This window comes from Dermacentor variabilis, chromosome 10, assembly GCF_050947875.1.
Source record: "Dermacentor variabilis isolate Ectoservices chromosome 10, ASM5094787v1, whole genome shotgun sequence".
NCBI classification, from domain to species: domain Eukaryota; kingdom Metazoa; phylum Arthropoda; class Arachnida; order Ixodida; family Ixodidae; genus Dermacentor; species Dermacentor variabilis.
The window spans coordinates 44,697,287-44,717,327 of record NC_134577.1 but is presented as its reverse complement, the minus strand read 5'-3'; the positions used below and the strand labels follow the sequence as shown (position 1 = coordinate 44,717,327).

Genomic DNA, 20,041 nt, shown 5'->3' with positions numbered 1-20,041 from the left:
ATAAACAATCAATTTTACTGATTCTCTAGTCAACGATAGCGGAAAGAACTCACCACTGTGCTGCACACAAGACAACTGTTAACAACACACTGTTAGTCCCATCGCCATATCTCTGAGGTTAGTTCTAGTTTTTTTCAGCAGCTTGGTCCAACTTAGCTGGGGCATACCGTGTATGTTTTCACCGTCGATATTCCTCTCTTATATTTCTAAAATAAAAAAAAAACTTATATGCAGTCTGCTTTGCCTACAGCGCCCAATAGCGTGCCGAGCTCGTAGTCTCCGCTTTAGTACCGCATCTCCTGGAATCGGAGTAAGACGGCTTTATACTGTTTTTGTTAGCGCGCTGCGCTGATTGACTACCTTCAAGCAGCGTACCGTCGCAGCTGAACTGTAGCACCAAGAGTGCACTAAGACACGCTCTCGTGAGACAACCTTCTGTCATGTGCCATGTGCGTGCTTATGGATAGCGAGTGCAGATATCGGCAGCGACATCTCTCCTTCAGAAATCTTCATTCTGCTCACTCATCTGCTTTCGTGGGTGATTAGTCCGCGTGTTGTACATTGTAACAAGACCTGGTCGTTACGCTACGAGCCATATTTGTAGCGCCAACATTAATATAATATACCCGCTGCGGTGTTTCTTGACCTGTTCAGTGTCGTTTTTATTTTTTATTTTATCCAGCATCCGATCTTTTTTCCCTGTGCTATTGTAAACCGAACGCAGCGGTATACCTTTGTTTATGCAGACGGCCAAAAACGACACGAATAATGGCGACCGCTCTCTTGGTTTGGTCCTCACATTCCTGTCTCTGAGGCCCGTGACACGGCGGTATAGAAACAGGAAAACGTACCGGTACGTCAGTTGCACTGAAATGGTGAAGGCGTAAAAGCAGAATGTAAACGTTACGTACGCTTCGTAACTATTGCGAGCACAGTTCTGGCGCTTTGTGTTTGACGCGTTCGGGGCGTCTTCGTCGGAGAGAACGGTACAGAGAGCTCACGAAGAAGTGCGGAAAGCTTGCGACTTCGTTCCGTTCTACATTGGACCACGCCCCCTCCCCCCTTCCCCCTAGAGCGTCGTGCTCGCACAACTTTTCTGTCCGCGCGCTTCGGTGAGCCCTTGCAGCGTATGCCTCTGTTCGCGCCGGTCCAGTGAACGCTAGAGGCCGCGTGCGTCAACGTTAGTGACATAACACGACGGAAGGAGGCGCGTAATTTTCGCACGCCTTCGCAACGTCGTTAAAACGCGTCCTAATTTGCACGAAGTCAGCAAGAACGAGACGCGTCAGATATCGAGCCGACAGGGCTCCGAATAAGCACCGTGATATGTTAAAATTTTTACTTCTGCGCGAGCCTGTGCTCATTGCGCCGTTGTCTACTTGCATCTGCCATGCAAGTGGGGAGTCTCTGGCTTCATATTTGTTCATGACAGCTGAGCAAGTAACGTCCCACGTATTGACAGCGTCTGCTATTAGCAACCTTCCGTGCGTAAATGTGTCAAATCCGGTCACGTCTCTTCCTCGTTGGCGACTTCGGTGACATGTGGGAATACAAATGAAACACGTGCACGTTTTTTTTTTAATTATGGGGTTTTACGTGCCAAAACCACATGCTGATTATGAGGCACGCCGTAGTGGAGGACTCCGGAAATTTCGACCACCTGGGGTTCTTTAACGTGCACCTAAATCTAAGTACACGGGTGTTTTCGCATTTCGCCCCCATCGAAATGCGGCCGCCGTGGCCGGGATTCGATCCCGCGACCTCGTGCTCAGCAGCCCAACACCATAGCCACTGAGCAACCACGGCGGGTCGCGTGCACGTTACGGCGTCGAAGACACAAATACAACGAAGTTTTATTTTGGCTAAATTGGTTACAAACGCTTCAGTTTATATACCTGTACTTCTTGTCTCAGTATAACTAAAGACATCTTTCAGAGCTGCACGGCTGGTAATTGCTTTATTTTCTTATTCACACGCTGTCTTTAAATAGCACCGACGCGGAGGACGCGTGCGTCTGGTGCTTAGCATGTATAGAGTGTTTGTTGTTGTTGTTTTAGCTGCACAACATTTAAAAAAAAATGTAGAGTCTTGAAACACGTTGGTGGAACGCCATGTTTTCAACAGCGCCTATTGCGCACACTGCGCGCCAAGCGCCGATAGACGCGCTTAGCAGTCCGATCGATCTCTCACCAGTGTAGACCATCTCGCCGAGGCAGAGGTAGGCCACGCGGTCCAGGAACGGGAAGATGTCCGACCGGGGCTTGGACATGGTGAACAGCACGAGCCGGTTGTACTTCTTGGCGTGGTTGGCCAAGATGGAGACGACGAAGTACGTGTTCAGCGGGTCCAGGTCAGCCGTCGGCTCGTCCAGCACCACGAGCACTGCGCGGTGGTCGAGAATGGTGTTAAGCGGTAATGGGCGTCAGTTTGAAAAATCCAGCAACCGCGAAGATCAAACGCACTAATTCCCGCACAAAGAATGTGCCGTCCAGTACATTCTACCATAACTAGGCCTTGAGTTGGGTATAGCTTGAATAGCATGCTTTGGTATAAAGCATTGCAATGTTTACAGTATGAAGTTCCCTACTAAAATTTAAAAAAGGGGGGTTGGTGGGGTGTAACGTTGGCGCTGCGATTGCTGCCCTAGGATGGATATGATGGTTATTACACGCATTTGTCTAGTATTCGCGCTTCTGGCTTCAGACGTTATTGTGGGTTTTTTACAGCCTCCCGGACTTTTGTGCCCATGGCTTCCGCTGTCTTGCCGAATAGCTCACAGTTTAATAAAAATTAATTAGCGAGCCGTCTATTTATTGCAAAGAAACTACTCGCATTATAGGGAGTAATTTACCGCCTTTACGTTGGACCGTTTCTCAGTGTCAGAAAGAGTGGCGTTCTCGATTCGCAAGATTATGTAGGCTTGCCTCAGTTCACGTACCTCTCAAGATGTCGGAACAGAACCGTTCAAATTCAAAGAGGCCTGTTTTCAAATTAGTGCATAACATTAAGTTTTGTAAAAGGACTACTGCCGCTGTCGCATCCATCGCGAGCAGGACCACTTCTGGAGGCCGTAATCACCTCCTATTGTTCTGAGTTGTGGGCAGTGCCACGTGTTGTTCGAAAAATGAATGACCAATAAAATGAAATGAAACGGCTAGGCCGTTTCAAAGAGCCGGCCGCCGTGACCGTCGAGTTACGGGTAGAAACGTTAAGCGAATGACTTTCACAGACAAATCAGTGATTTGAGAAAGCTGTTTGCTTACTTTGGCGCCCAGATTCGGTTAGTGGCGTTGCCATAAACATTTTCGAGGGGGGGGGGGGGCGTTTCACTGAGAACGGGGAGAGTAAGGTAGGGAGAGGAGGCGATGGAAAGGATGCATACTAATGCAGATATCGTACATCTTAGGGATAACTGGGGGGGGGGGGGGGCGGAGGCAGGAAAGGCGCGTGCCGGGGTGCGAGGTGGAGCTGGCTACGTCAATGTCTTCGATGGTTCCGGCATAATTTTTGTTTTCGGCTTCATTTTTTTCATCCGGGCAGCATAAGACTAGAACCGCCTTCCCGGCAAGTTGCATCTATCAATTGGCCACTTATACATTAAAAAAAAAAAGAAAGAAGAAACGCTCGCAGAACTTGTATCACAAAAAGAACAGCAACGTTTAACCCAGCCCTTCATGTAATAGCCCCTAACACAGAGGTCTTTGAGGAAGTAAAACTGAAACTTAGAGTACTGACCGGGGTCCCTGACCAGCTCGATGGCGATGCTTAGTCGGCGGTACTCGTTGATGGACAGGCTGCTCACCTCCTTGTTTGCCACCTGGTTCAGCGCCAGGTCCGCCATCACCTGCTTCACCTGGATTGCGCCGTGCGGATGCGCGTGTTACGGGACAGGTCGTCAGACCAAAACAAAGGAAGTCGCCGTGAAGGTGGACTAATGACCTTTTTGCAACAGACGATCACGTAGCGTTCAGAGCTCCTGAGAAATTGCGGAGGCACTTCGTTAATGTTTTCTGAAAAACACCACCGTCGTACTCTATGGGAAAAAGTTAGCTGGAACGCCAATGTATAATGCGCCGCCGCGTTGAACTTCATACCGTTCACATCTAATGCTGTCTTAACGTCATCAAACTTTGTAACTCTACGTGCTTAGTGTGTGCTTGCTTACGTGCCTGTTGTTGTTGTTGTTGTTGTTGTTGTTGTTGTTGTTGTTGTTGTTGTTGTTGTTGTTGTTGTTGTTGTTGTTGTTGTTGTTGTTGTTGTTGTTGTTGTTGTTGTTGTTGTTTCAAAACTTTGAGGTGAAAGTGCACTTAAACTTTTTTCTTTTTTACTGATGCATCAGAGACCATCTAAACGCGCTTATAGCTAACTTTCGCCCAACCAATTTTCATCATCTCATTGGCGACAGCCAAGTCTTGGGACGACTTCACGAATGCTGAACTAATTTGTGTCTCCTCTTTTGCTTCTACATAAATAAAGTGACATTCGAACAAAATATACCCAACCGTCCTGGCAGTAACATTTTCGGGCTTTCTTCCACGAGGTTACCTCAACCCTGTGGATTTCCGCGCAAACCGTTCGTCTAATCCGCCTCGAACGACGATGTGTTCCGTCGTGTTGTCTCTGCAGCACGCTTCTCCCCGGAGTGGAAAAAGAAAGCGAACAAAAAGAAAGCGGCGACGTGCGTTGCCGCGTGCGCACCCGGCCCCTCTTGACGGAGCCGGACACCTTGGAGGCGACCGTGAGCTTGGCCGCGAAGTGCAGCGTCTGGCGCACGGTGACGCCCGGCACGAGCGAGCACCGGCGGGCCACGTAGCCGCACTGCTCCTGGAACAGGCGCAGCGTGAGCGGCACGTCGTTCAGCAGGATCTGGCCCCGGGTCGGGCCCATGGCGCGCCGGGCCACGACCTCCAGCAGCGCCTTCTTGCCGCTCCCTGGAATGGAGAGAGAGAGAGCAGTGAGCGCGCATCTATCTCGATCTGTTCGTTAGTCTGCGGTGAAAGGGGGAAGGAGCAAAAAAAGAAAAAAAGAAAGGCCGGCGTTATCTTGCCGCTCCCTGGAATGGAGAGAGAGGGAGAGAGAGAGGGTGAGCGCGCATCTATCTCGATGTGTTCCTTATTGTGCGCTGAAAGGCGGCAGGAGCAAAAAAAGAAAGAAAAGCTGCCGTTACGCAGCTCGACCGGCTTTCGCCGCCTGTATAGAAGGGCTGTAAAGCAGTGACATCCATTACTCGTGAATGTGAACCGAGCGTAAGGTGCACAAACGAATATTGTAATAACAAAATAGCATCATTACCAATCATAAACGTGGCACGATATAGTAGTTATTAAGCGTAATCAAATAGCAGTAATGTACAAGCGACGAAAAAATGCTTAAGAAAAACAAGCCCGCACGTAATAGTACTAAACACAAAGTCACACAAATATATAAAAGAATTGTCAAATCATATTTGCACAAAAATGGCAAAAAATATACATTAACGTTATTAGGACTGTGCTATGAGATCTGCTGACGCTATATTTTTATGCTTACTTCAGCGGCCGTTAAGGTAACATTAGAGGAATAACCTTGCATAACGTATGGTCATCCTAATATTTGCGTGAACGAGGCACTGACCAGTAGTTAGGGCGCGCGTTTCATATTTGTGCCGAATGAGTTTTGAGTTGACCAATGTAGGAATATTTCTTATTTTGTTTAGTCTGATTTTTCATCGCTCTCTTCGTACCACCATTTGCCTCACCGAGTACGATTCGGGAATGCAAGAGGCGGCGCCTCCCACGAGACCATGCTGCTACTCAATATCCAACAGTCCACTATATAGGTGGACACTTACAGAATAGAGTTACCGTATAGTTTCCTCTAGGGAAGAGAGCGTATACAGTAACTCTTTTAAGGAATAACCCCCCCCCCCCTGCAACTTATCACGCCGCTAGCAGCTAGTCTGCGACGGTACAGAACGTGCGACTCGATCCAGCGGCACTGAGCTACGTCTTGCTCATCCACTGCAGTAGAATTGGCGATGCGTCTTGTCGTGGGCGCCCCGTAAGAAGAAAGTGCGGCCCCAGTGATCCAGGGACAGCGGACACTTCTCTGTCACACGCCTCAAGAATGGGCGGGTGCGTGGACGAAGATTATTATTATTATTATTATTATTATTATTATTATTATTATTATTATTATTATTATTATTATTATTATTATTATTACGCAAGAACAGTGGCACTATCAAACCTCGTTATAACGAAATAATGGATATAACGGAGGAGGTGAAATTCCCCTTGAAATATCCGTAGAGATTCATAGTGCAGGATGTATAGCAGTACATTTCACTAAGTATTAAATGTATCGAAGTAATTCTCTCTCCCATTTAAACTTCGTTATAACGAGGTTTTACTGTACAAGTTCTTGGGCAGATTTCCCAAGCTGCATGGCTGGCTAACGACGCGGTGCTATGAGACGATGACTCTTTATTTTATTTTTATTTTTATTTTTATTTTTATTTTACATTTTCTTGTCGGTCTGCGCCGGAGAGCGCACGTATTACGTTACGGATTTCCACGGCTCATTTTCGGGACCGTGAGGGTTCCTGCACATATAACCTGCAAAGTTGGAGAACGCATTTCGATCGTGTTTCTCCTTTTGTCCACCCCCCCCCCCCCCACCTGGTGTTTGGGTCGGCAAAAAAGAACCGAGTCTTCTAGAAAGCACTGGGCTTAGCGAACGAGTCGCTGAGATTAATACGTTTCGTCGGAGCGTGGGCGTCGAGAAGAAATGGGCCTCATCGCGACCGAGCAGCGATATATCTCTCTAGGGCGGGCCGGAGCGGACGACAAAGATGAAGTATCGCGGCACGGGAAGGGTGATAAGAACCAGCCCTCTCAGGGATCGAGTGAACGCCGGGAGGCCGATGCCGAAACGAGCGGCAGAAGCAGCGGCACAGCTGGCTTGAAGAAGAAAAAAAAGTGGAAAAGGCGTGATGTGTTTCGGACATTAAGCACCATCGTCTTGAGAGCGAAACATCCAGAAAAATACTGCCAGTAGAACGAACATGAAACGGATATGAAAGCTGTCAAACTTAGCACTGGCATGTGAGGTGATGATACCTCCTCCTCCTAACGACAGTGGAAAGATGAGCAAAAGCATCCGCACACCTTTTCAGGACACCGACGCCACGGCAGGTTCGGTCATTAAAGAGAATCACCGCTCTGGCGTGCGCAGTGAACGCTTGAACTTCCAAAAATTAAAATACAAAAAGAAAGACGCGAGAGGAAGGACCCAGGAACAGGGAAACAACCAAAGCGTGTTGAACACTTCCCTCAAGCAACAATTCTTTATTTCGGTAGGGAGAAGTGATTCGAGGCAAAAAGAAAAAAAAAGGAACTAAGGAAACAAGAAGTAGAGAGGTTCTTACCGCTAACCGTTTGGCGCGGCGGCGGACATGTTGTGTCTCGTGGGCTACTGAACACTATTGCAATTTCGCCAGTGTCTCCTAACAATGGTGGAACAGCGTGGGCGAGGACGAAGTGCGCCTCGTTCCCCCACAGCAGCTTCGCACCGCGCGTCGCAAGAGAAAGAACACGGGAAACGGCGAATCGACCAGAAAACGAAAACAAGTGCGGGGGTCCCTTGCTAGTGACAGCGAGCTCCTAGACCGTGAAAGTACGAAACGGCGAACAATGTGCGAGAGCCTTCCCCCACTCCCTCTTTTTACACACGCACGCGCGCTCGCACGAACGCGCATACACACATCTTCGTTTTTCGTTATTACTTTCCGTACGGGTTTTGTGTTTCCCAGTCTATTCCTCAAGGGCACAAACAACACGCCCGAGGCGAAAGCAATTACTGCTCTGGACATCGTTGGGGACAGATTGGTCTTTAGCTTCCCTATAGTTTGACGCGTAGCGCTCCTTCTTAGTTGCATTTCTTTTTTCTTTCTTTATCTCAAGCTACGGAGAGCAGTGTTCTGCGAACATTACTATTGTTCCATACCGCAACATTTCATTATCGGTCGACGCGCCAGGCCGTTTTGTCCACCGCAATATTTCTTTATGCCAGGAGGCACGCTGTCGCAATAAAAAAAAAAAAAAAGAGTCCCTTCGTCGCAATCATCAAACGGGCCAAGTTGCGAAAACTTGCCGCGTCTGCCGGACCCGCGGTTTCTTTTGTCTGCGGCGACCAGCGCGCTTTCTTGCGAGCGCGACGGGACGGTATTGGCGTCGATCGGCCAGCCGACGTCACTCTTCCGAGCGTTTGACGTCATGCGACAATTTTGGCCGCAGTTAAGTTTGCCTTGGAGTGGGGCTGGTGTGTAGACGCAGCCGGTGCCTTGCACACAGCCGTCTCCAGGGGATACATGGCGCCGTTTATCTTATGAGTTTGTTTAGTAGAAAACATCGTTCAGGTTTAGATGCTGTGGGCGGTGCTAAAGCGACGTCGCGCTTCTTCGCCGCCAAAGCTCAAGGTTCTGCGCCGCGTTTGCCACCAAAATTTAAGATTACAATCTGGGGTATCGCTTGTCATAACCACGATATGATTATGAGGCACGCCATAGTTGGGGACTGCGGAATAATTGCGACCGCCTGGGGTTCTTCAACGTGCCCCTAATTCACCACCGAAATCAACTATATATATACGGGTTTCTTGAACAAGATGGTGACTCTGGATTAAATGTACAGTCGCATTCAATATGAACTGCCCGAAGTCGAATGTGCTCCCAACCATACGGATCTTCTGTCATAATGAAAATTGGTTTAGTGAATGCCACTAACTTGAACAGTGTTTAGTTATCCTATTTTTTTTTTGTTTGTCAGCGCCATTGTCATCACGATAATCAACAGCCTACTTTTATGTCCACTGCCCAGGACGAGCTACAACATGCTGCCCATGGTCGAAATGGCTGCAATACTGTACGACATAAAAGTAGGCTGATGATTATCATGATGACGATGGTGATCATGAACGCTCTCCCTCAACATCAAACGGGGAGACGGAGGCGAATAAACCGGTGCCCCGAGGAATAAACGATGCTAAGGAAAGCATCTGCTTTCCTGACGGAGGCAAGTACCCTTGTCGAAGCGTTGGCCTCAGCGAAGTTCCTTGCTTACGGCGGAGTTAAGCACAGTTAAGCACTTGTCAGGAGGGAGTGCCAGTGAATGAACATGTCTCTGTACGCATCGTAATGTATGGAGTAAGCACATCGCGCATTACATATGCGCGCGTGGGAAAGTGCTTGCGCGAGCCCGTTTGTCAGGGGAAGGCGTGGGTTGCTACCGCCGTGACGTCTAGTTTGTTCTCGGAAACGAACAGTTTATTTTCTTCATCCAACAACTTGCAAAGGTAAACGTGAGATGGCACATGCGGATTGTTGCCAGTGGGCCAACGCGGCGACTTCATCTTCCTGCCGCGTTTACGTGTCGAGCGGCGCGATTCCGGTTTGCGGCAGCCGCGCACATGGGAGGGCATTTCGGGGCCTATTTTAAGCGCGACGTGGGTAACCGCGCCAGAAATGCATCAATTAACGCACCCTGCAGGCGATTCGAAAGCACCTCGACGCAATATTTATCGGGGACTCGGCGAAAGTAAATTTCATAGATTTTGTCTTCGACATGGCTGGGAGGACTGTGTACTAAACAGAGAAAAATAAAGAAGAAAACGGAGATGAAAATAAAGATTGGTGGCTACTGCCACCCGATTCACATGGCCGGTCCCCCGTAGTGGGTTGAGCCATATTCATAGGCACCAAACCAAGCCATGGCTCTCCCGTAGTCGAGAGTAGATGTAAGCATGAACTGGTAACCAGTAAAGCAGATTGGATGGGGATGATACTAGCCGCAATCTTAAAATGGGCGTAGTGCATGTTCGCAACGGCACACCCCACCACACCGCGCCATACTGTGCACTGGTCCACATGGACGCTGCCCGGCTAGAAGAAAAAAAAAACCGGCTGAAGGCGGCTCCTCAGGCAGCGAAAGACGCCAGGGAGACCTAGCGCACTGCCCAGCTAGAACAATTGCCCGTGACGGATGCGCGACCAAATGTCTCAGCAAATCTCGATTCTTGTTGCTTCCTGATCTTGACACAAGAGGCCACTTGTCGGGCCGCCACTGAGCAAAGCGCTGGCTTCGCGGAACGTTCGCTTGCTAAGGCTGCCTGCGTGACGTAATGCTCTGTCCTAACTTTTTCCTTCCTCCATAAAGGCAAAGCCAAGGAGGTTTTTTAAACCTCCTTGGGCAAAGCTGTGCATGAGACGCTTAGTAGATCCGCAGCAAATTCCATTTCCCAGAATTCAAGTGTATGTTGCCCTGTATCTGCCTTATGAACGTCGCCCCCCCCCCCCCCCCATTAGGAATGACAAATAAAACTTAAGCGTACTAGAAGTTAGAGCTTGAATTATATTGGGAATAAACTTTACGAAGAACTCGGAAGCAGTATTTTTTGTAACTTGTTTGGGAATAACTATAGCGCATGTAATCCGGTCCTGTACAATAAGTGGGGCGCGGGGGGAGTCTCGTTTTATTCTCGCAACTTGCCCGGTTTTTATTTGAATGCCTGGATAACGGCTCTGACTTTTGGCGACCTTAAGGGGAGCTGAAGGCATTTCATGCTTAAACAACTCGAGCAGAGTCGCTGCCTGGCGGGCACTGGCCGAACCACGAATAGTGTGGATTGCGCCACGCGTATGCAGCTTTGCCAAAATGTTATCAAATCCTTCGGGCTCTAAAGATGCAAAAAAAATATTAAGTTTTGTGGATTTACGTGCCAGAATCACAATCTGGTCATTGAGGCAAGCCGCAGTCGTCGACTCCGGAATAATTTTGACCTCTTGGGGATTGAGTAACGTGAACCTAAATCTAAGCACACGAGTGTTTTGCATTTTTGCCCTCGTTTACATGGGGCCGCCATTACCGGGACCGAAATTACGATTTCGAGCGCCTTAGCAACACCTCGGGCGACACTGCGGACCTTCGAGGCTAACGCAGCATTTCGTAGCCACTGAGCTGAATTGGCTGCGTTATCGGCCAATGTGGCTCAGCGCGCCATGGCGCCTATACCGCCGTACAGCGCTCATGGTCAAGGGTTCGATTCCCGGCTGCATTTCCAAGCGCACTGAACGGAAAGCACGCTGGTGTATATACTTGGACTCGGGTGCACGCTAGGCAATCACCAGAGGGTCCGCGTTGCGTCAGAGTTCCTAGCTCATCGCCGTAGTGTGCGGCGTCTCTCGCACACGAGCTGTTCGGAACTTCGTGACATGAAAGTTGATCATTTAAAACACAGATATTCCCAACAGGAAGATGGCGACGAAGCGATCAACAGAGGGGAAATCAACGAACGCCTCAGCGTACATAGGATCAAGAATTGATTGGTGGTCTAGTTGGTTCATTATCACAGGAAAAAGACAAAAAGAAGGCAGCGCTTCAAGACGGGACGCAAGGGAAGAACCACGCGCAGACAGCGTAGTGTGTGTGTGGTTCTTCCCTTGCGACCCCGTCTTGAAGCGCTAAACAAAAAGTACACGTGCCAAAACCACTATCTGATTATAAAGCACGCCGTAGTGAGGGACTCCGGATTAAGTCGGACCACCTGGGATTCTTTAACGGGCAGCTAAGTTTTCGCCAGGCTAAGTTTTAACGGGCAGCTAAGTTTCGCTAAGCTAAGCCGCATTTCGCCCTCATCGAAATGCGGCTGCGGTCGCGGGACTTTATCCCGCGACCTCGTGCTTAGCAGCCCAACATGTACAATCAGTGCATTTTACCATTGCTGACATATGGGGCAGAAGCTTGAGAACAAGTTAAGGACCGCGCAAAGAGCGATGGAACGAAGATGGCTAGGCATTACGCTAAGAGACAGAAAGAGAGCGGTTTGGATCAGAGACCAAACGGCTATAGACGATATTCTAATTGACATCAAGAGGGAAAAATGGAGCTGGACAGGCCATGTAATGCGTCGGTTAGATAGCCGTTGGACCATTAGGGTTACAGAATGGGTACCAAGAGAAAGAAAACGCAATCGAGGACGACAAAAGGCTAGTTGGCCGTAGATCTGTCTTGAAGCGCTGTTTCTTTTAATTTCTTTTTCTTTGATAGAATCAACATTTCGGCAGGAAGAGGGGGGTGTGGGGATGGGCGTGTGCTTGTTTGTCATCGTCGGGATGCGCCCGACGGAATGCGCCATCAGGTGTACACGTATGGTCACAATTCTACTTGCCGTCTCCGGCGTGAGCGCGGTTCGCGTGGCAACAGACGCGCGCTTCCATTCGCAGCGTTTGGAGGGGCTCACATTTTTTTTTTCTCATTCTACAGGCGAACAGGAGCAGGCCACTGGATGCATTAAAGCGCGCTTTTCGCTTCCATGTATTTCCTCGTATTTCGCGGTTGCTTCGTTGTTTTCTGCTGACATTTTTTTGTTCGTTGTTTTGCCGTGTCTGTTTCTTCGTGTCAAAACTGAGAACTGTCACCACGATACGCGCGCGCATTTCGCGAACTCCGCGGTTACGAAAGGCTCTGTTTCCACGAAAAAGTGGCACTTTTTCGCGACAGACACGTGCATTATGTTCCTCTCCTTCACAGCTACGTTCTATCATTCGTTGTACACCTCTCTCCAGCCTATATATATATATATATATATATATATATATATATATATATATATATATATATATATATATATATATATATATATATATATATATATATCGTTCCAAAACGTTTTGCCTTGGCTCACCGAAGCTGTAAGGAAAACGTAAGATAACCAGCCCCAGCCCTCTCGCCCTCCATGCCTTCTTTTCCCCAACCAATTTATTTTTATTAAGCATCTAGCGTGACATAAGCGCTTTTGGCGCTTTTTTTTTCTTTCCTCATGTCGGTTACAAGCGCGCTGCAATGTGAGGGGGCCACATTCTTTCGAAATCTGATCAGCGAAGAAACCGTTCCTAACTGGTGAGTATTTTTTTCTCTTTCTTTTAATCTTCTTTTTTTTCACGGTCGATAGCGATTGCGATAGAATGTCGTCCTTCTCGAGAGGCACCTCCCCCTCCCCCCTTCTTACCCCACCCCGCACGCGTGACGAGCGTTTGTTCGAGACTCGTGGAAGAGGACCACCACACGGCGCCTGGAAGTGCATGATGCGACGTCGCGGCATCTTCGCTTCGGCTCGTGTTCGATGTACGTGCCCGCGAGCGGGAGATTAGAAAAAGAAAATGAAAAGAGGCAACCCCGCGGAAATGATGCGGTTAGGAGACTGTAATAGTTTGTATAGTTCCCGGAGCGAAGCTTTGGGATTAATCGCGGTTAGAAATACGCAGCAGTTTCTGTTAGTTCCCTGAATACAGGTGTTGCGCAAAGCCGGCGCTACCCGGTGCGCCGAAAGAGTCTCGAGAGCTCGTAAACGTGTAGCAGTAAAGTAACGGTAGCAAAGTAAAGAAAAAGAAAGAAAAATACAACGGAAAGAAGAAACAAAGCAAGTAAAAAAGAGGCAGAGCTGGAGAAACCGTCAATAAGCAGAACTTGTTGCTGGGCGAGCAGGTACGTGTTAGTGACAGCCTGAATGGCGCAGCCATAATGCAGATGCAACGTTACAGCGAATAGGAGACTGCGCTCCGTTTTCTGTATTTCATTTCCATTCGCGTGCATGGCATGCAGTAAGCTTGCGTTTAGCAGCCCTCAGGATCTGCGTAACATTAATTGACATTGTTAAAGATTCACTTGACTCGACCTAACAGCCATGGTGAATCATTTAGAAAATAAAGTCGAACTGAGAAATCGGAGCATGAAACACCGCGAAAACTGAGCTGTTCTTGAAACTGCGGATGTTGGTAGGCATCATCTCAACAACTCTGTGCGGTGGAGCGGAACTGTGTACAGTGCCAGCTAGTCACAAAAGTGGATAGCTTTGACGATTCAGAAATAAAAATAAGAGGGGGAGGGGGAGGGGGCGTTGACGGGACTTGCACATTGTTGGCGACATCAATGACTGCGACGACGTAACGGAAAGCGTACACTGACGGACACAGCAAAGCTAGTTACGCGCTTTTGACTACTCCGTTGGGGGTAAAAATATAGTTCCTAGGCGCTAAAAATGCGACCAGAAATGGACGCAAAACGAGCACAAGAAGCAAACCACCTATTCGAAACGTGGCAGCCCAAGCTGGAAGACCAACGACAACTCGTCGCCAGGGCCAGGAGGGCAGTAGAAGCCAGAGGGCTCCTGGCCCTTCCCACCTTAGGGTGACACCGGGCCTCGCTCGGGTCTCTCTCTCTCTCTCTCTCTCTCTCTCTCTCTCTCTCTCTCTCTCTTCTATACGCTAAGGACCCTTCTAGTGAACGTTGAAAGGCGAAGGTCACGGGCAGCGACGTCAGAGTGTGCCCTGAACTAATTGTAAGGTGGAGACGGTAGATATTGGCAGTCGCAGGGCAGCATGGCAAGCCCACTCGAGGCCTTTAAGCGCAACAGCCCCGTTATACCAGATACCCACTTATGATCGCGATCGGCGTAGATCGTGTTCGTCGGCAGCCGGTATTTGATTTCTGGCTGCCCGCCTCTCTTGACGTAACACCTTCTTGTAAGAATACTGAGAGAGAGAAAGGAAGGAGGGGAAAGGAAGGAGAGGAAAGGCAGGGAGGTCAAGCAGACATGCGTCCGGTTTGCTAACCCACACTTGGGGTAAGGAAAAGGGGGTAAAGAGAAAAACAGTGAGCACTGAGTGCATGTACTGAACTCTTACATTAGCCAAAACGGTAAAGCGCCTTAGGCTTTCCTTTTTTTCTGACTGCAATGACAAGATATGGAGGGTAGCGAATCATTGAGCCTATAACTACTTGAAAGTCATTCTGAAAGTGAGAGATTCAGTGAAAGTCGATCAAATAATCTGAGGTAAAAACCTCATTTCGTCGCTAAGATTCATTGAGAACCTCTGCACCCTGGGATGCCTTTGCACCTGAAGCCCGCTGAGTTCATCTATCTATCTTTCATTTCACAAGGCATTACGGCAGCCGGCACTGCCATAGTGAACATACCCTAGGAAGAGAAGGCCCACAAAGAGTTGCCATTTATTTATCAGGTGACTGCGTTGATGTCGCGGCTACAATCGTCGAGCCTGTACGCCTGATGGCGCTAGTCGAGTTTTTTCTTCTATGAGTACTGTCCACAACAATACCAACGGGCACTGTGATGGCGGTGGAGTGAGAGGGCTGTACAGATGAGGACAGCGAATGTGCAACTAAAGACAATCTTCAATTACTAACTCAATTACGATCGCTTGGTGTCCACAGTTAATACTAGCTCTTCCGCAGGGCCGAATAAGAACACCGCGTACGAAGTTGGAAAATCGCAGAAGAGAGAGTCAGAAATAGAGAAAATAATTTATATGAGTGATGCCTCTGGGCCTATTTCCGGAAGTGGGTACTGGGGAAACGAGATAAGCGTAGCTCACTACGGAAGTAATGTAATGCCACACTGGCGCTGTGGGTTCTATAATAAATAAATAAATAAATAAATAAATAAATAAATAAATAAATAAATAAATAAATAAATGTTCGAAGCCGAAGCTTCATATTGAGTTGAGTGTCTGTTTGACGTTAGCCCGCGGTTGGACCCGCTCCTCAAACGATGTCACTTCCTTAGGCCGGTACATATGCCCGGAATGTCTTTAGTCCTTCGCATTTTCATACGAGGTGGTGGACGCCCGGAGTGTCGTCCCTTCAGTATGCAAGAGTGGAGATCTGGGCGAGTTAGTATATATATATATATATATATATATATATATATATATATATATATATATATATATATATATATATATATATATATATATATATATATATATATTGAAGACTAGAAACAGTCCACGAAGGAAGAAATACATTGGGGGCGAAGTCATCTCCGGTGTTGTGTTTAACTGTCCTTCGTTCGTTGTACGCGCCCTTACTGGTCTTCCCGAAATGTGGGAAACCTAACAGCGCCGCACATACGAGGACAGATTCACGATGCGAAAGCACTCAGCTTTGTTTAGCAAGGCAAAATCACGAAGGAAGATGGAGACTTGGGGCCGATTTCGCAAAGCTTTTCCTTCGTAAGTGTTCTTTGCCATTGGCCAGTCGCCCTTCCGTAATAATATGTCCAGCAGCCTGATTGGCTGGAATTTTTTTTTTTCCGACGAGGAATGCTAGCGCAGGAACCCTTTGGAAATGAAACTTCTCTCGCTACAATGCTGTATAGCCTTGTTGGTACTATCCATAAATCGTAACGAAAAGAACTGAGGTGACGCGACGGGGCTACGCTCGTTTCCAAGGTTACTCACCCTTGGATCCGAGCACGGCCATCACTTCGCCGGCGTGCAGTTCCATGCTGATGTCCTTCAGCAGCGGTGCCGTGACCGCGGTTCCGGTGAACGCTTGAAAGCAGGTAGGCGGGGACACGGGCCCCGTGTAATGCACGCCCGACAGCTCGAGCACGTGGTCCGTCGCCATCTTGACGGTGCCGCGAGGGCGCGAGTTTCGTTCTGCAACGAGAAGGTTAGCCAAAGGGCAAGGTTAGGCGCACTGCAGAAATAGCCTTATATATATATATATATATATATATATATATATATATATATATATATATATATATATATATATATATATATATATATATATATATATATGCGGGAGCGGGAGATGTCCTGTGTGGATGTGCGAGTGGTGGACCAGTGTTGTCGCCACCACCACCATGTCCGGTCGCCATTAACAAGCAGAACGCTATCGATATGAACGCATACGCTGTGGATTAATCATTTTAGCTCGTCGCTAATTTAGGACTATAGCCGGTTCTTCTAACTAAAATAAAGAGTCATCGTGATACCACGCACACGATCGATTTCCTTGGTTACGCATTGTAAGCACGAAGTATCAATTGAGCACACGAATAGACAAGTCCGGCAGGTTTCAAACGACACGGATCAGCACGCTGTTGTAGTACATACAAGTGCGGCGCGGATTGCTCAAAAATGTTCGCTTGCATGGTGTTAAAGAAGATCCACATAGGAAGCAATGCATCGCCGTTCTATTGATCGCCGTGCGATTTCCGTCGCTTTGGTTCATACGAGCATGGGTGCTTCGCGAGGAGTTGCGATTGGCGATAAGACGGATGATAGAAAGGCAAGTACGTCAACCAGTACAGAAAATCTGGGGAGGGGGGGGGGGGGAGGAAGACTTTGAATATGTAATAGAGATACACCGACGTGTACTCGATCGCAGTCGTCGGCTGAACGTGACACCACTCAGCGCTAAAGATTTAGGGGGTTCTCGTCAGAGTGCAGTAGGAGATGCGTCAGTAGCGTACTCAACGAACTGCATCGTTATTGTACAGTCTAGCGAAAAGATAATTTTTAAAAAATGGAAGACAAGGTGCATGGATATCTGCGACTAATTGTGATGAGTCTCGAACGATGTCCGACTGCTTATCGCATGCGATGAAGGAATTCTGGTGGAAGCCATCCATCGATGACGGTCAATCTTATCAACATCATCATGTCATCGTCAGCATCCTCATCTTGAGCATCATCGTCTTCGTGGGCATCACCACTAGCATCATGAGCATCATAGGCAGCACAGTGGAGCACCATCATCTGATTTCGTTGCTTCGAAACGCCCATCGTACGCGCATCAGACTATAGGATAACTCGACATTACTGCGTCGTATGGAGGCACCCTGCATGAGACTAAATCATGAGATAGCATTTAGGCGGTGTCTCTATACCACAGGCACCAAAGAGAGGTTAAAACACAGGAATTCAGCAAAGGGGGTAGAGGCAGGCGAAGGAATGTTTTCGCATTTAATAAAACAATGCTCGGCCGCAATTTCCAGTCTAGAATTCTGTATAATATTTTCTATACACCGAAGCGGCCGAGTTTCGTCGTATATCTTTAATATACCACATTCCACTACGTTTAGTTGCTGCTGCTGCTGTTTATTGTGCGTGAGCGGAACGGTGAAATGCCTTCATTATTCAGCCAATGCTGGGGGTCTGCCAGTGACGTCACAGGTAGAGGTATTCCGAGTATGCGACAAGCGCGATGCCAGAAACGTTAACAAAAGATTTCTCGCTCGCCTGATTTACGTTCCCTCGCGAATTTCTTTGTCTAATAAAGAAAACCCAGAACGTGGAGAATTCGTTAACGCGATTTCATGCGACTTTAACGAACAATACTACTTGTGTGGAGTAAGAGAAATACGGAACGAATACCACGCATACCTTTACTTTTCGAAAAGAGATTTCTGGAGTTATGAGCAAAACTGTAATCCTTTGTTGTTAATCCACGATGGAAATTTCCTAATCACTGGATAAATAAATGTTTAGTCACAATTAAAGTTATTTGCTCGGCTTCGAAAGCGGACGTTCAAGCACTGCGTTAGGCGAACTGCACAATTGCAGACATACGCGAAAATAATTTTTGCCACTTTTGCAAAGGCAAAAAAGCAAAAAAAAAAACGCAGCAATGGACTGCTCTTTTTCCCTGACAGCGCACTTGCACGGCTTGGAAAGCATGATTGCTGCGAAATGAGCTTTTCGTAGATGCTGCTTAGCAAAACACTTTCACGAAGGGAAATAGTTTCTAGTTGACGCATGCAGAAGAGCGCAAGGAATATCTAATTGCCAGGCGTGCTACATTTTAATTAGCGGGTGTACAATTGATTGATTGATTGATTGATTGATTGATTGATTGATTGATTGATTGATTGATTGATTGATTGATTGATTGATTGATTGATTGATTGATTGATTGATTGATTTTTAACATCCCGAAGTACTGCTAGCACTGCGAGAGGTGCCGTGTAGGGGAAATCTCCGGATTAATTTTGACCGCCTGAAAATGTTTAAAGTGTTCATTAATCTAAGTACAAAGCTGCATTTTTACGAGCAATATCACGCGGTAAAGGAGCCTTGAAGGGGCATGCGCTAAAAGACGCGTGTTATTTGAATTCTAGAAAATCTTTTACGACACTTAATTCCGATTGAATACTGTAGTCGTCGCATTGCTTATAAAGCTCTGGGTGGTCTTGTCCATATAGCTCTCGCGACAGGCTCACGGCGGGCTCATGACTTCGTTTCACTTTTCGTGAGCGGTGTCTTAGCAGTAGCTGCAATTAATGGCGTCGATCGGGCAACGCGGTCGTTGAACACTGAAGACGTCTAGCTTAAACGAGCATACACGCTTCTCCTGTATTCGAACGTCGTTCCCACTTTTCAGCAGAGTAACGAAAACATTTTATCGCGAGGAGTTCACGCAGAAAGCCGTTGCAGCTGACACGCTTAGCGCTTCTATACATATCAGAAACCTCGTAGCTAGCGCAGATCCATCGGGTTGAAAGTTGACACTATAGTTTAACAGAAACTTAGCACGTTGTGGCGTATACTCACATCAACGCAATACTCGTTGTAAACGGTGTAGCGCAAGAAAATTCGAAAGATAGCAGAAGAGCGGCCGTGAAGCGCCTCTACTATGAATATGTGCCAAGCCGTCCAACTATCCATCTTGTGGTCCATGCCGCAAAGGAAGCACCGGCGTATACGCTTCTTTAGCTTTCTTGACAGCAAACCAAACATATACCACACACAGTCATCAATATAGCAAAATTTACTGAAACTCACCGAATTAGGCTCTTATCCAACGTGCTCTCTCCCAATTTCCGCCAGAACACCGGATGGCCGCGTTATCGACTTCTTCTCCGGTGTCACCGCCACACCACCGCGCTTCCGCAACAGAACCGCCCCGCACACCGCGTCGCCTACTCCCGTTCTTCAAGGTGTTTGCATATTCATCTCCTCTCCTTCGCGCAATTTCCTTCTCTCCCGTCGGCTGTGGCGAACAAAAGAAGTGAGGGAGGGGGTGGAGCTCCGGGCACTAAACGATGTGCACGCGCCGCTGAACGAGCCAGCTCGTCGACGCAAGGACGCAGCTCGGATGCGTCGGCTTCGGGCACCCTCGCGAAAGTCTTTTCGTCTGCGACCCCGGTCTCCGAGCAGCAGACGACAAGCACCGGCGAGGCGGCGTTAGCGTAGGTG

General features: G+C 47.9%; 1 protein-coding gene across 2 annotated transcripts in view; it reads right to left on the bottom strand.

Annotated features, from left to right (window-relative positions):
• The window catches only part of LOC142560442 (ATP-binding cassette sub-family G member 5), an 83,757-nt gene that overhangs the window by 27,568 nt on the left and 36,148 nt on the right, over positions 1 to 20,041 (bottom strand). Inside the window, exons 1-5 of one of the 2 annotated variants that reach the window (XM_075672561.1) lie at positions 19,628 to 19,974; positions 16,295 to 16,495; positions 4,699 to 4,931; positions 3,736 to 3,853; positions 2,191 to 2,382 (exon numbers count right to left, since the gene is read on the bottom strand). In XM_075672561.1, coding sequence (XP_075528676.1) covers positions 2,191 to 2,382; positions 3,736 to 3,853; positions 4,699 to 4,931; positions 16,295 to 16,463 — 712 coding nt within the window. In that variant the 5' untranslated portion in view covers positions 16,464 to 16,495; positions 19,628 to 19,974. Of the gene's footprint in view, positions 1 to 2,190; positions 2,383 to 3,735; positions 3,854 to 4,698; positions 4,932 to 16,294; positions 16,496 to 19,627; positions 19,975 to 20,041 lie in introns of those variants that run through there. The other variant, XM_075672559.1, reaches the window with a different exon arrangement.